General features: G+C 29.5%; 1 protein-coding gene across 3 annotated transcripts; it reads left to right on the top strand.

The window, feature by feature from the left end:
* The first annotated feature begins 4,733 nt into the window (after positions 1-4,733).
* On the top strand, positions 4,734-10,640 carry LOC114178017 (probable ADP-ribosylation factor GTPase-activating protein AGD8). 3 transcript variants are annotated; one of them, XM_028063684.1, is made up of 7 exons: positions 4,734-5,102; positions 5,302-5,420; positions 7,096-7,528; positions 7,654-7,911; positions 8,593-8,712; positions 10,011-10,109; positions 10,233-10,640. In XM_028063684.1, the coding sequence occupies exons 1-7, from the start codon at positions 5,034-5,036 to the stop codon at positions 10,338-10,340; spliced, it is 1,206 nt and encodes a 401-aa protein (XP_027919485.1). In that variant the 5' UTR covers positions 4,734-5,033; the 3' UTR covers positions 10,341-10,640. The 3 variants fall into 3 exon arrangements, with proteins under 3 accessions (XP_027919485.1, XP_027919484.1, XP_027919486.1); XM_028063683.1 differs by having other exon boundaries at positions 4,738-5,102; positions 8,587-8,712; XM_028063685.1 differs by lacking the exons at positions 4,734-5,102; positions 5,302-5,420 and adding an exon at positions 6,261-6,289 and having other exon boundaries at positions 8,587-8,712.
* The last annotated feature ends 5,202 nt before the right edge of the window (positions 10,641-15,842 follow it).

Raw genomic sequence — 15,842 nt, 5'->3', positions numbered from 1 at the left:
AAATATAAAAGTAATGTAATTTAATCTAAATAATTAACATAACAAGACTATTTTGTATCAGGATGAAGACTTTATTTATAATAAAAGTTGCTATGAGGCATGATAATATCTCTCTACTTTACAGTTAAAAAGATATACTTTACATTGTCAAACTAAGATATACGTAGATAAAATATTAAATCTTACGAATATAGCAAACCATTAATTACAATATAATAAAATAATTTGTATATCATATTCTAATATATTGGACCCTGTACAAATCCTTAGCAAAATTTGTGAGACATTACAACAAAAAAATTGAAAGAAGTCCAACTTAAATAATAACATAGTTGAAAATTTAAAAGTGCTTTCTTCACATGTTTGGAACATGGTTATGTTTGTTTTTGTCTTTCATAATTTTTTTGTATAAAAAATTGTTAGATGATTAGGATAAGCTAATATAGGTTCGTAGGTTTGGGCCAACTTCCAAGGAAACTTGACCTAGCAAAATGGAGGTGCAGGAAGAAAAATTGGGAGTGCAATAAGAAAAGCCCTTTTTTCGGTATATTGGCCCGATGTATTTGACATCCCAAGAGGGCTTCCTCTGTGAAATTGCAACGGCGTGTGCTAGGGAGCTTCTCACTGTCTGTACTTCCAACAATTTACCATTTTGACCTTAATAATTTTTATTTGACAAGAGGATGAAAGAGCGGTAAATGGTATTTAATATGGCCAAAGATGCTTTCATTTTTTGTTTCTTTTTATCTCTACTGCACCCCAAACATTTGTACACGTTTCGTTTTCCCTCTGTTTCTTCCACAATGCTTTCAGAACATATGTTGCAGAAATCAACAACATTTTGTATTTGTTTTTTGGTTATTTTGAAACGGATTTCAAAATCTGTTTCAAGAAATTTTAAAATAAATGTCGACTTCCGTTTCGTTAATTTTTTTTTTTAAATTGATGACAAAATCTGTTTCAAGAAATTTTTTTCTGCCTTCATGAACCACAAAATAAGGTTTTATTTTAACCTCAACTACCTACTACCTTTTTCTTCTTAAACACAACATAAATATCATTAGAGATTAAGGAAGAAAAGAGTAGAAATCATTTATTAAACAACAAATGTGAAAATAATCAATATTTATAAACGGAATTAATTTAAAACATACTATTAGCATATTGAATGCTTCTTAACCTGTTTCTTTTAAATTCAATTTTGAATATAACGATGTTTTTTTAGTCAAAATAAGATAACAATACAGTGTTATTCACCACTACCACTACATCTCTTAGGCCCATTCTCTGCATGCTAAAACTCACATCAACTTCAATCTTAATCAACAAGAAGCAAATGTAATTATTAATTATTGTGTTTGCATCGGACAACAGCAAATAAAAGGGTGTGCATGGCTACAGTTTGACCACTTTCATGTCCCTTACTTTCGCAATCTTCTTAGACAGAGGCTATTTCTGTTAGCTTTTGACTATGTAACCTTTCATTCTTCACAATTATTATATAAAAAATGTTTTTCTTTACATAACACATATTTTAGTCATTAAAAAAAAACTTTTATATCTGTAAAAAGGGAAAAAAAAATGATAGATATAAAGTATGTATAAAAATTTATTGGATTACAAAATAATAGTTCCCTTGTTTATATTTCTTTTGTATCAACCACTCACATCTATTTCTTTTATACTTAAACAAAGTGTTAGAGAGTGTTTTATGTCTTTATTAACTTTATTTAATTCTACTTAAAATTATTTCAAATGTGGAAGGTCTGAAAAAAAACACTATGTAATTTTAACTCAATGATACTTATATTATAAACTATTCCTTTCCATTGAGGATTTTTTTTTATTAAATTGTGGATAGTAGGTTAGAAGATGAAAACTTATGTTGTGTCTAGATAAATAACTAAATTATATATTTATTTCATTAAGAAAACTTAACATTTCAATTAAATAAAATAAAATAAATTACACTTTGCCACCGATGTACACACTTCTTGAAACGAGTTTATGTTATAAACTTAATTATATTTGCTAGCTCCTTCTCTTCGCCATCAGAAGGTCATAAATTTGGTTTCAAAATCTGCACACAGTTGACATAAGAGTAAGGCCAAAGAAGCATTAGGTTCAGGGGTCTGTGATAAACTTGACGCGATGCCGAATCGACCCAGTTGGAGAAAAAGCTGAAACCGAGCTGAGAAACAGTGCCACGAGGAACAGAAACCCAATGAAGGGAAAGACCTTCATTTCATTTTCTAAACTAACTTCAGAACTCACACTTCACAACTCTAAGCCTCCTGGACCCAATGCTGAGAGTGAGATAGTAGAGCCACCACCCAACAAAGTCACTCACTCTCACCATTACTACCAAACTCTCCACATCGTCCCTGAACCTCCACCACCACAACCCACCCAAGCTCGCCACCACCACCACCCTCTCCACCAATCTAACTTCTCTCTCAACACCAAACACCGTGTCATCCACCACAAGCCTGACCACCATTGAGGTTTTTACCTTGCCGGAGAACCACCCACCTCTGCTGCGACGGCGTTTGTGCTGTCGGTTTTGTCGGCGATGATTATGGTGTGTGTTTTCTTGGCAAGGAAGAAAGGCGTTGTTAGGAAGAATATAGAGCAAAGGCGAAGTTGTGGGTTTGAGAGGAGTAAAGTTCCAACCAGGTTGTCACTCTCGGAGATTAAGTCTGCCAGGTTTTCACTCTTGAAATTCATTTAAGAAAAAAATGTGAAAAAGTATGAAACGGATCCAAAAGCCGTTTCATTAAAAAAGATATGAAAATTTATGAAACGAATTTTGTGATCCGTTTCATACTTTTTCGAAACGGATCACGAATTCCATTTCTTGACAAAAAATTTAAATTTGTGAAATGAAATTCGTAATCCGTTTTAGAAAAGTATGAAACGGATCCCAAAAGCCGTTTCATACAAAAAATATGAAAATTTATGAAACGGATTTCAAGATTCGTTTCATATTTTTATATTTTTGTGAAATGAATCACGAATTTCGTTTCTGGAAAAAAAATTAAAAAAACCAGTGTGTGCACCATGCATGTGTGTGTATACGTGAAAAGTTTTAGGTGTGAGTGTAATTTGATGTGTTCGTGGTGAGTGAAATTTTGTGTGCACCATGAGCGTGAGTAAGAAAAATGTAAAATCGTGAGTGTTTTGTGTTGAATTAGGTGAGTGAAGTGAGTGATGAGTGATTTAGGAAGGTGAGTGAATAGTGAGTGAAGTGAGATAAGAAGTTGGAATGTGGGTCCCACTACTGAGAAGAAAATGGTCATTTTTGGGGTACCGGAGAATCCTTTAGGGTGCAGGAAGAACCCCTCCTATTATTCTCTTCTCCAGGGTACAACTTTATATGCGTATCTAGTTTAGGCCCAAGTTCACGAAAACGGGTTTTCAACTAAGAAGGTTGATATTATTACGTCCAATGTGGTTACCATCTCAAGGCCATTTCTTTCTGCACTTCTATAATTTAAACTTGCACCCCATAAATTGTTTGTATTTTGAATTGCACATTTTAGAATATAAAATAAAAAATCTATTCCTAAATATAAACCTATTTCAGATTGTACTTGTTGGAATACAAAGAATTATATTCCAGAACAGAAAATTCACATTTCAAACTACACAATTTGATATACAATAATTTATAACAGGAAGAAAATTATAAATATGTATGAAGGAACTACTACAACACAAGTGTGCCTCAAACTGAAGCTTATAGAATCCTAAATAAATCCTATTTATTACCCAGTTAGGAATTTCTTTCTGTACCCCTATGTTTCTTTTCGTCCTTGTCAAATATGAAATTCTCATATCCTCAATGACTTTTAGATATCCAATCTAAAATACATTATTTTAGTACAATAATTTTTTTTTTAGATTATATAATTCAAAAGTTAATTTAGAATTTTAAATTGAACATTTTTTTTTACTTTCAAATTATATAATCTTAAAATCACTTTTTACATTATGTCTTTTAAATTGTCGAAAATGATTTTTGTATAAAAATAATTTTTAAAATACACAATCGTAAAATTATATTTTTAATTTTAAATTGTATAATCTAAAAATATCTTCAAATTATACAATTTAAAAACATTATATAAAAAATTTCTTTCAAATTGTATAATTAAAAATACTTTCTAAATTACACAGATAAAAATGATAGAAGCCGACGATAGGACAATTTGTTTTTTTAAGGACTCCCATATAAGCATGCAAAAAGAAAAGCCCCAAACTTTGGGTTATAATCATGCTTTATTCACAATCTAATAATGAAGAGTATGCCAAACATTTAATTTAATCTCTGTTTTGAAAAAGAAAACAAAACAAGAAATCGGAGAATGAATTAAAAAACCTGTGCAATTAAAAGATATTTGGTAACACATTATTCTAAATAATTTATTAAAAAGAACAAAATCAATCTAAATATGTATTATTTTCATTTTATTCTACAAGTAAACTCATCAATTATGAATAAAGGAAATTGACATTTTAATTCAAACAGAATAACGTATTTTATTTTAAATTTAGATGTATTTTAAATGTCATAAATGTATCATCTTGTGTTGTATTTTAACACTGGTCGGATGATTGAAGAGTATTTGAATGAGATTTAAAATCACACGACGACGTATAGGGGAATTGAGAGAGAAGTGTTATTTGAACCGTCTTGGTTAGGGACAGCAACCATTCACCCACTTGGGAAAACGCAAAGGCTAACAACGCCCTCCCTGAAATCTCTGGAGGGCAATTCCGTGATTTGAGTATTTCGGTAGTAAAAGGTCCTTTTTAAGAGGAGGAAAATAAATAAATATATGCACAAACGCTCAAACGCAACAACATTTGTGGTTCTGCCTGCAAATTTTCTTCCCTCAATCTCAATTCCTCAGGTGGTGTTCCTGTTCCCCATAGCACCCCTGAGATTCATTTCCGGAAAGCTTAAAAACAAAATAAATAATCATTTCCAGTCTTAGATTTCTTTTCGTTTTTTTTCTTTTCATCTTCCAATGGCGTCCGATGCCCACACCGACAAGAACATTGTCTTCAGGAAACTCAAGGCCAAGTCTGAGAATAAGGTTTCTTTTCTCATTTTTTTATTATTATGATTTTCTATTTAATTCTGTCGCTCTTTTCTTGATTTCTCTTTATGTGCTTTGAATTTCGTTTCTGCTTTCTGATTTACGAGATCTGGTTTCAGATCTGCCTTTCCCGTGTTTCTCCTGTGTTTTATTTTTTAACTTATGTGCCTTGTTTTTTTTTAATTTTTTTTTTCAGATGTGCTTCGATTGCAATGCGAAGAACCCTACCTGGGCGTCCGTCACGTATGGGATCTTTCTCTGCATCGATTGCTCCGCCGTTCATCGCAGTCTCGGCGTGCACATCAGCTTCGTGAGGTAAGGTGTTGATGATTTTTTGAATGGTGAATCTGTTCGTTGAGTTTTCTCTGCCGAAATTGTTTGCTTGTATCGGTTTGCAATATGATCGTGTGGCTGATTTTGTATTGGGAGTGTTGTATGGTGTTTTAGTTGGGATTCTGAGTGTTCATACGGATGAATTTAGTGCACTGCGTTGTAATGCTGTGCTGTGTTATCATTTAGAGATTTCCCTAAGCCAATTTGGTTAAAACTCGAATAATAAATGAAAACATACTCCGGATTTTGGTCTCTAGTACGAGGTTTGCAACAAGAATAAGAGGAGCCTCGTTCCATCAGGTGAGGTGGGTTATATGGATTGCATGATGCCATAGAACTCGGTTATAAACCTTCTACTTGTTCTTCTTTAGACTCCTCGGTCCATCCATGTTTACTTCCTTTTCGTATGTTTGGAAAAATATTAATTCTACATTTTCATTCCCTGTTCCGTGATCTTGTCAAAACTCCACAAAAAGCATTGAATCATGTCTCACTTGTAGGTTTTCTTGTCTTGTTTTGGCCTTTAGGTAATTTGTCCAGTTTGCATCATAATTGCACTTGCACATATGAGTGGCGTTGCCTTGAGACACTCCCTTTTAAACACTTCCATTCCACAAAGATTCTTTACTTTCTTGAACACTTTCATTTCACCACTAAGATTTTCTGTTAGTCTTCTTGAGGCACAACCCAGTTGATTCTTAGAATTGTAATTTGACAAGTTTTTGTTCAGGACTCTTGATATGAATGCCATATGCTGTGCAGTAAGACTCTCACCTACAATCGCCTTGCAAGCTCTTTTATTAGAACTCCTCAAAAGCTTTGAACCATGCCTCAAACATGATTCAAATCACGTAAGATACAGGTCTTATGTTTGTTGATAGTTTGGAGTGCAGGTCTTTTAATGGAAATCAGCATAACACGGGGTATGATATGGGATTTGTAATAATATGATTTGGTGATATCCTTTGTCGTGGGGAATTTTAATTTTAATTTTAATTCAAAGAATGCAACTCTATTTCTGAATATTGCTTTTCAAGTTTAGTAATGATCCTTGGACAGACTTTGTCCTCTCATAGTTGAATGGGACCCCAATGTGGTTCCTTCAGAAAAAAGGTTATGGTGGAACCTGGGGATTATACAATGGTTTGCATGAGATTTTGTGTTTTTGAGGATGAAGCCTGGGTAAGTATATTGTCATTCTCTTTTATTATTTCCCATTAGATTATTCAGTCAAGAGATAAGTTTGTGGCTTGATAGGATAATTATGCTATGTAGTTAATATTTCACTCTGCTCATTGTGAGTTAGCAATCATGGAATTATCAGATATTAGTTGGTTTTTCAGGGACATGTGTCTGGAAGAGTTTTGCTGGAGGCATTTATTACCAACATGATTTCTTAATCTAAAGTGGATATATTTGTATATTCAATGAGCTGCAAGGACCTTTGCATATTTCATATGTTATTATACTTTCCAATATTTGAAATACTTACCCGAGTTATCACTAAATATAAATTTCGCTCGTGTGCTTCTGCATCTTCATTTTGTGTATGGTTATTCTGTGAAACATACTAAAATCAATCATCAAGTAGGTAGTTGTTGCATATAAAGAACACAAAGATTGACATCTAAAAAACTATATGCCATTTTTTATGTAGGTCTACAAATTTAGACTCATGGAGTCCTGAGCAACTAAAGATGATGAGCTTTGGAGGAAACAATCGTGCACAGGTTTTCTTTAAACAACATGGTTGGACTGATGGTGGCAAAATAGAGGCTAAATACACATCCAGGGCTGCGGATTTGTATAGGCAACTTCTTTCGAAGGAAGTGGCTAAGAGTATGGCTGAGGATGGAGGCTTGCCTTCATCACCTGTTGCTTCTCAGTCTTCCCAGGGTATTAATGGGCTTCCTGAAATCAGGACCAATGAAGTTCCAAAAGAAAACATTCTGGAGAAGCCTGAAAAGCCTGAGGCCACCTCTTCACCTAAGGCTTCTCACTCAGTAATTTCAAGTACTGTCAAGAAACCTATTGGGGGTAAAAAACCTGGGAAGAGTGGGGGGCTTGGTGCTCGTAAACTCACTAAAAAGGTATGCAAATAGTTATCTTTTGTTTGAAGATGTATGCTAGAAGTCCTTGTTTGTTTTTCATTATCTTCTACACTATTTTAATTTGGTGACATTAATTATTGACAAATTATCCTTATGAAATGCAGACAAGTGAGTCTATCTATGAGCAGAAGCCTGAGGAAACCCCTGCTCCTGTTCCATCCTCAACCAACAATATGCCTGCTGGACCATCTCTGACATCTCGGTTTGAGTATGTAGAAAATGTCCAATCATCTGAGTTGAATACTGGAGGTTCATCCGTGATGAGTCATGTGTCTCCACCAAAGTCATCAAGCTTTTTTGCAGACTTTGGAATGGATGGTGGATTTCCAAAGAAATCTGGGCCAAGCTCCTCCAAAGTGCAAGTAAGCTAAGCCTGCATCTTTTTTCCCGGAAATGTAACTGCGTATGCATGCAGTTGGCATACATATGAATATTTTGTTTCCATTCACTTCAATGATTTTTACAACATAAACATCCATGGAAATGCTAGCATGGTCAACAATGGGAGAAAGTGCTATTGTGAGGCTTTTCTAGAAAGGAAAAGTTAGCATACACATAGAATCGTGTATTAAATTGCATTCTATGTTTATAATCACCAACATATTAGCATTTAGAGTATGTCAAGATAAAAAACCAGGAGACTTTGCGGTCATAGTTAATTGGTTGTATACTATAACATGATAATGATATCATCGTAACTTTGTTGCATCATATAAACCATATGTGGGGCCATTTAGAATTGACTGTTTTAATATTAATTAAAACTAAACTAGTTTAAATAGAAATGGTAATTATTACCGATTAGGCCAAATGGTCTTTGGCAAACTAATATTGTTCCTACCGAGTCCCAATGACTTTTCTATTACTATTCAGAAAACTATATCCACATACACAGTTGAAATTCCTGCTACCTGTGAGAAGTCATTTATTATCTTGTCTGACTTAAGTACTTATTGCTGATTACTTGTAAACTGTGTTGTTTCTTTAAGAAATCTGTTTAACCTGCACCTTATTTTACTTTCCCATGTATTCTTAAGATTCAGGAATCTGATGAGGCAAGAAGGAAGTTCTCAAATGCTAAATCTATTTCATCATCCCAATTTTTTGGAGATCAGACCAAAGCTGCAGATTTGGACTCTCAAGCTTCTTTGTCTAAGTTTTCGGTATGGAACCTTTCTTTTAGTAACTAGCTGGAACATATAGTGTGAATATACACTTTTTTAGATATTTTATTTTTGATCCCGTGTTAACAAGTAAAGTCACAATACATTTTTTATATATTACAATTTTTTTTCGAACACCTTTAAATTAATAAAACGAATTGTTTTCAGAATAAACTCAAACAATCTTTCCTTAAATATGATTGATTTTGTAGTTTAAAATATTAAATTATTAATTTTTAAACGATGCAAGTAATTCTAGACTTATTTGCCTTTTATCTGAGTTCTTTTTTTTCCTTTCATTTGTCTGAAATGGGGGTTTTGTTTTACTATTCTTGATTGCGAGACCACTTCTTAAAACTGGCGGAGTCGAATTGGTTCTTACCGAGCCACATTCATTTTAATCCAACCAAGCTACTCGAATCCATGATATGTCTAGTGTTTAGGTTAACCAACTGGTCTGAGCCCGTATTGATAAAACTATAGGAGATTCTAAGTCTAGATTTGGAAGGCCTGTTTTCGGAATTGCAAATGTAATGAATAGTTAATAATATTCATTTCTTCATGATGAATAACAAAATTTAGCTTAATCTGTCTCGTTGAACTCAAAAGGAAAATTTCTGAGGGAGGCATATTCTGCAACCATTTACCTGGTGGGACTGCAATCAACTGAAGGAAAATACCTAAGAAATTCCTATTGATCAGTTGGCATATACCCCCTTCATTTTTCTGAATTTCAGGGGAAACAATTTCATAGGGCTTGTCAGAACCAGCACCCTTATTTATACTTAATTTCAGAGGGAACATTTTTGTAGTGCTTGTCAGAACCCAGTTTGGGGCGTGACTTGCTTGTGGTAGGTATAAAATTCGTGTCCAGCAAGCTATTCATCTGTATCATTTTTGATCCTTCTGATTCATCTTCATATCCAAGCTCCAAAACAATTCAACATTTCCAGCTCGTTGAATCGAGTTGTATGTTATTGTGAATCATATGATGTGGATAGCTATGTCTTGATATACCTAGGGTTAACTTCTTTCATCGACTATGTGTTGGCTCTTGTAATGTGATTTCACTGATAGATATGTTGAATGAAGGATTGTGAAGCTTTGTTCAGTTTATTATCTGTTTTTTTTTGTTTGTAATCTCTTCTACAAACCAAATTTCCTCGTTTATGGGACTCGATGACTTTTGTTTGATGTACACTGTTCTAGATGGGTTCGTTTCTAACTTGATTAAATTCTTAAATGAAGTTATAATGTGTATTGTTTTAAAGTTGGTACTTGACTCTTGTTAATTCCAGGGTTCGACTGCCATCTCCAGTGCTGATCTTTTTGGTGACTCAAAAGACAACGCCATTGATCTTTCTGCTAGTGACCTCATCAATCGATTATCTTTCCAGGTATTCCCTACCTTGTACTGGATTTGGGAATTACACTATTCATGTGATTTGGCAGTCGAACAATGAAATGTTGGAAAGTCACATTAGTTTTTGTATTGACGTTGGATGGGTTGTGTTGTTCAGGCACAACAGGACCTCTCTTCCCTTAAGAACATTGCAGGAGAGACTGGAAAGAAGATCAGCACATTAGCCTCCACATTGATGACGGATCTTCAGGACCGAATCCTCTAAAAGTGTATGCGTCTGTATTTAAGAGAATCTTTGGAGTTTGTTACATATGCCACCCAATTATGTTTCAAATGTAATAGAAGAGTTAAATACACAATTCTTTGAGGAAAATAAGATACTATATTTTCAGGCTTGTCATATAGACTGGTGTTTTTATTTTGTATAACAGGTACTGCAGCATAGATGTTTTGCTAATGTTTTAGATCTCTGTTTGTACTGGGTTAGTCCATACGAGTTTGTTATGAACTCTTTCGTGTTTCTGTCATCTTCAATCAGTAAAACAGTTTTCCTGTCCATTCTTAACCGAATTACCTTTACCTTATATATATATTTATGCGCGAGGAGATTTTAAATTTAAATGGAATTTGAAATACTTAAAATCTGATTTACTTTGGTTTTAAATATTAATTTCTCAGTTTTGTTAAGGTAATTTAATTTTAGTATGTGTGTGTGTATATATATATATATATATATATATGTATGTATTATGTGAAGAGAAAATGAATTATAAAAGTGTAATTGATGTCAATTGTTAAATTATCGCTAATTTTAAACAATGGGAATTTTGTTCACTTAACATTTAAACTATATTCATATTATTATGGATATTTAAGTCATTGTTTGAAACTGAACACAATAGAAGTGATAAAGAAGTATTTTAATAGATAGAAAAGGTTATATTTTATCGATTTTGATCACTTTGCTAGTCTTTAAATACTTTTAGAATAATATAAAAGTGTATGTATAATTTATTGATTTTTTTAAGGTTTAATTATATGGAAGGTTTTGTTTTCGTTACAAAATATTAACTGGGTCCTATTTTTTGTTTTCGTTATAAAATCTCAATTGGGTCCCTAATTTCTAAATTATCATAACTGATCTTAATTTTGAAAATTTGTTCTAATTTGATTTTTTCCGTTAGGATATTGACGACCTACTCATTTTTGCACCCAATATGTTTGATGTGTGTTTTTATTTAAATACTATTCATGTGAATTATTTTCATCCAATGGGACTCAAACTCATTGAATGATAACAATTTCCTTTTTGTGAGATTTGATGTGTCATTTCAATTATATACTAATTATTTAAACCACTTTCAGCTGATGTAGGACTTTAAACTCTACCTGATGTACGACTTTAAACTCATATCGAACGATTATAATCTTCTCTTTGAGATCTGATATGTCATTTTACTTATATACTTCTATTAACTCATTTTACTTATTGAGAGTCAAAACAACAAGACAATAATAATAATAATAATAAAATAATATATTTTAAGTCTCTAATAAAATTTAAGGTTAAATTATACTTTTAGTCCCATTTTCGTAACAAAATTTGAATTTGATCCTTTAATTATTTTTTTTAATCTGGTCCCTATTTTGGGAAATTTGACCCAATCAAATCCTTTCCGTTAGTGGTGGAGTAACGGTGTTAAATGGGGTGCCACGTGTCAGCTTCTGAATTTTTTTTATTTTTATTTTTTTTTTGAATTTTTTTTAAATTTTTTTAAAAATTAAAATTTTGTCACGTGTTAAGCTGACATCATGCCACGTGGTGCCATGTGTCACTATTTGGGAGGTGTCATTTTCTCATTTTCAATTTGGTCCCTGTATTTTATTTTGTTTCAATTTAGTCCCAATTTTTGTAAAAATTATGCAATTTCGTCCCTTCCAAATTGAAACAAAAATTATAAAATGTTATACAAATATTTTTATTAAATTTGATTTTTTTTATTCAAATTGATATTTTTATTATATATTTTCAATAAAACCAAGTTTCTTTAAATTTGTTTCACATTAAATTTTACTTAAAATTGTTTTCAAATTTCAAATTTATTTATTTATTATTGTTACTTAAACTAGTTAATTTTTCTTAAATTATATAATTGTTACTTTTATACTAACTAAAACATTTGTATAGAAATTATTGAATTTTACACATTTTAAAAATATATAATTATTTAAAATATAAATTCAAATGAAAAACAATATTAAAGTATAATGTAATAAAATATCAATATAATTTATGAATTTTTTATTAGCATTATTTTCTATTAACAATTTTAAATAAAGTTTAACGTAAAATATAAATTAAAATAAACTTAATCTTGTTAAAAATATTTACTTGAAATATCAATTTTGATAGAAATATTTGTGCATATTTATATAAAAATTAAATTTGGTTTCAATTTGGAGAGGGACAAAATTGCACAATTTTTACAAAAATTGGGACTAAATTGAGACAAAAATTAAAATACAGGGACCAAATTGAGAATCAGAAAATGACACCTCCCATAACCCATAATAGTGACATGTGGCACTGTCACTGGCACGTGTGACACGTGGCAAAATTTTAATTTTTTTTAAAAATTTTAAAAAAATTAATAAAAAAAATAAAAAAAAATAAAAAATTCAAAAAATTCAGAAGCTGACACGTGGCACCCTATTTAACACCGTTACTACACCACTAAGGGAAAGGACTTGATTGGATCAAATTTCCCAAAATAGGGACTAAATTGAGATAAAAAACAATTGAGGGACCAAATTCATTTTTTTCTTCGAAAATGGAGACTAAAAGTATAATTTAAACTAAATTTAAAACCTTTCAATTGAGTCTTTGATAAATTTTTATGTCTATTGTGAATGGAGTCATCTTAATGGAGTTATTATCTTGTTAAGCTACCTTGATGAACTGTCTTAAAATTTTATAATTTACAATTTATAATATATGATTATATAATATAATATTTTATAATTTTATGAATTTATTATTTTATAATTGTACAAACTTATAATAATAATAATTGTAATAATAATAATACTTACATTACAACTGATGCTAATAGAAAGAATAATAACAAATAATATTAACTCTAACAAAAATCGGTAACAACGGTACAGATAATGAAATTAATACAAAAAATAATTAAAATAATAAAAAGGATATTATTAATTATGGTAATGATAATATAAATAATAATAGCAATAATATGACTATAATAACTAATATAATAATAATAATAAAATTAATATTGTTATTTAAAAAAACAACGATAATAAAATAATGTTAAAGTAATAATAGGAATAATATATATTATAATAATAACAACAATCGTTATAATAATAAAAAAAGGAAAAATAAGAAATAATAAAATTAATAGAAGTAATAATAATATAGTAATAACAATAATATGACAATAATAATTATTACAATAATAATAAAATTAATATTATTATTAAGAAAAACAACGATAATAACAATAATGTTACAATAATGTTAAAGTAATAATAGTAATAATATATATTATAATAATAACCATAATCATTGTAATAATAAAAAAGCAAAAATAATAAATAATAAAATTAATAGAAGCATATTAATAATAGAACTACTTTTATTTGAACTTTTTTACATAATACTTTTATTTAACCAAATAGATTTTTAATTGTTTCTGAGATAAAAAGAAATCTTCCACCAAATCCTTGGACAATTAAAATTTTGTTATTTTAATTCAAAGTTGAATAATTGTAAAATAATGATTTTAATATTTGAATAAAAATCGAAAACATATCATAGTTTAAAATTTCAAAAAATAATAATTTTATAATTATACACTTTTGAATTAAAATGTTAAAATACTAAATTTATAAAACTATAAAAATATAACATTATACAATAATGAAATTGTAAAATCAAAAATTAAAAATTATAACATAATATTATGATAATAACAATAAAAAATAAAAAAATTAATAATAATAATAATAATAACACAAAAAATAAAAATTATAATATTTATAATTAATATAATAACTATAATAATAATAACTATAATAACTATAATAATAATAATAACTATAATGAGAGTTACAACGACATAATGAGAGACATGCAGTAGCAGATTACGCCTCCGCAATACTCAAAAGAAAAATTTGACATATGCATATAATGAGAAGATGATCGATCTATGCTCAGTCTCCACTTACAGATTAACAATTAATCCTTGTGATTGAAACTTACGCTCTTTCTTGATACACGTAAAAAAAAAAAAACTCAAAGTTCCATGTATGTTGCTATTTTTTGACATAAAAAAATTGGGCAAAAATTACAAACCAAAAAATCTAAACAATTTCCTGATCACAGGGATAAATCATTCTACTCTTCTTGTATTATGTAGGGGTCACAAGCATAAATTTAATGGTTTTACAAATTTGATTAAATGATTTCTTTAGGGCACTAAAAATAAAAAGCTAGAATGATTAATTTAAAGAAAATATTATTTTTGTAATTTATAAAATATACATTGTTATGTTGTTTTAACTTAAATATATTGTCGGATAATGTGATCTTAATTATGCTTACAGGAATAAATAATAAATTGATTTGCTGAAAGATAATAAAATATATTTATATAACAGAATTATTATTATCGGTTGTTCCTTTTATTTTTAACCATCTTATTATCAAAAGAGTCCAATAGTGAAATTAATGAATAATACAAGTTTTGTGAATTAATTACTCGTTGTCCTTTTCAATGCATAAAGCTAAATGTCTTTTATATTAAAGTTTGCCTTTGAAATATTCAATGAAATATGTGTCGTGTTATTTATATTAAAATGTATGTTTCTCATGAATATTTTATTTAATATTATTAAATAAATAACTTTTAGTGTGAAGTATTTTATATTTGAAGGAGTTTTAAGAAGATATTCTTAACAATTTAGGAAGATTTAATCTACCATAAATTTGTTTCAAAATATCAATATAATTATTTTATATGGTGTTAGAATTATAAAATAAGATTGTTTAAATATATAAACTAAAATTTCAATACATATGTTAAAATGTGAGTATTGCAGTAAATATTACTAGTTGTTATCTTTAAAATAAATTTATTGTTACTAGATATAAATGTGTTCTGGTGCGACTTTATTCTAATAACAAACATAATTATTTTATAATAGTATGTTATTTTAATCAGCTCAAAAATTTTGATGAATCTTATAATTCATTATTTATTTGGTATGATTTTTACAAGTGAAAATTATTTAATTAAAATTAAGATATTTATAAAATGTTTTACATATAAATACACTACAAGAAAATGCTTCATTAGTAACTCATTTTAGTGACTAAAAGTTGTTAGTTACTATAATGACTAATTTAGATACAAGTTTACAAAATACAAAAAATATTGGTTACTAACTATTATGAATAAAAAATTATAATTGGTCATTAAATTGGTTTTTAAAATTATCTACCATAGTTTTGGCTACCAAAGAAAATTGGTCACTAAAAATTAGCTGACTAAGTTTTGGCTACCAAAATAACTTAGTTATTAAATTGGTCTCTAATTAATTAGTGACCAATTATAATTTTTTATTTATATTAGTGACTATTAGTAACCAATAAATTTTAATTTTGTAAATTGGTATCTAAATTGGTCACTATAGTGACTAACAACTTTTAGTCACTAAAATTGGTTACTAATAAGACATT

This window comes from Vigna unguiculata, chromosome 3 (genome assembly GCF_004118075.2).
Source record: "Vigna unguiculata cultivar IT97K-499-35 chromosome 3, ASM411807v1, whole genome shotgun sequence".
NCBI classification, from domain to species: Eukaryota; Viridiplantae; Streptophyta; class Magnoliopsida; order Fabales; family Fabaceae; genus Vigna; species Vigna unguiculata.
This window is presented reverse-complemented; position numbering and strand designations above follow the sequence as displayed.

Bases quoted from the DNA above. Each gene is read 5' to 3' on its own strand.
- LOC114178017 (XM_028063683.1), top strand. From the start codon at position 5,034: ATGGCGTCCGATGCCCACACCGACAAGAACATTGTCTTCAGGAAACTC. The intron at 5,103-5,301 runs GTTTCTTTTCTC...TTTTTTTTTCAG, and splicing joins AGGCCAAGTCTGAGAATAAG to ATGTGCTTCGATTGCAATGC. The intron at 10,110-10,232 runs GTATTCCCTACC...TGTGTTGTTCAG, and splicing joins TCAATCGATTATCTTTCCAG to GCACAACAGGACCTCTCTTC.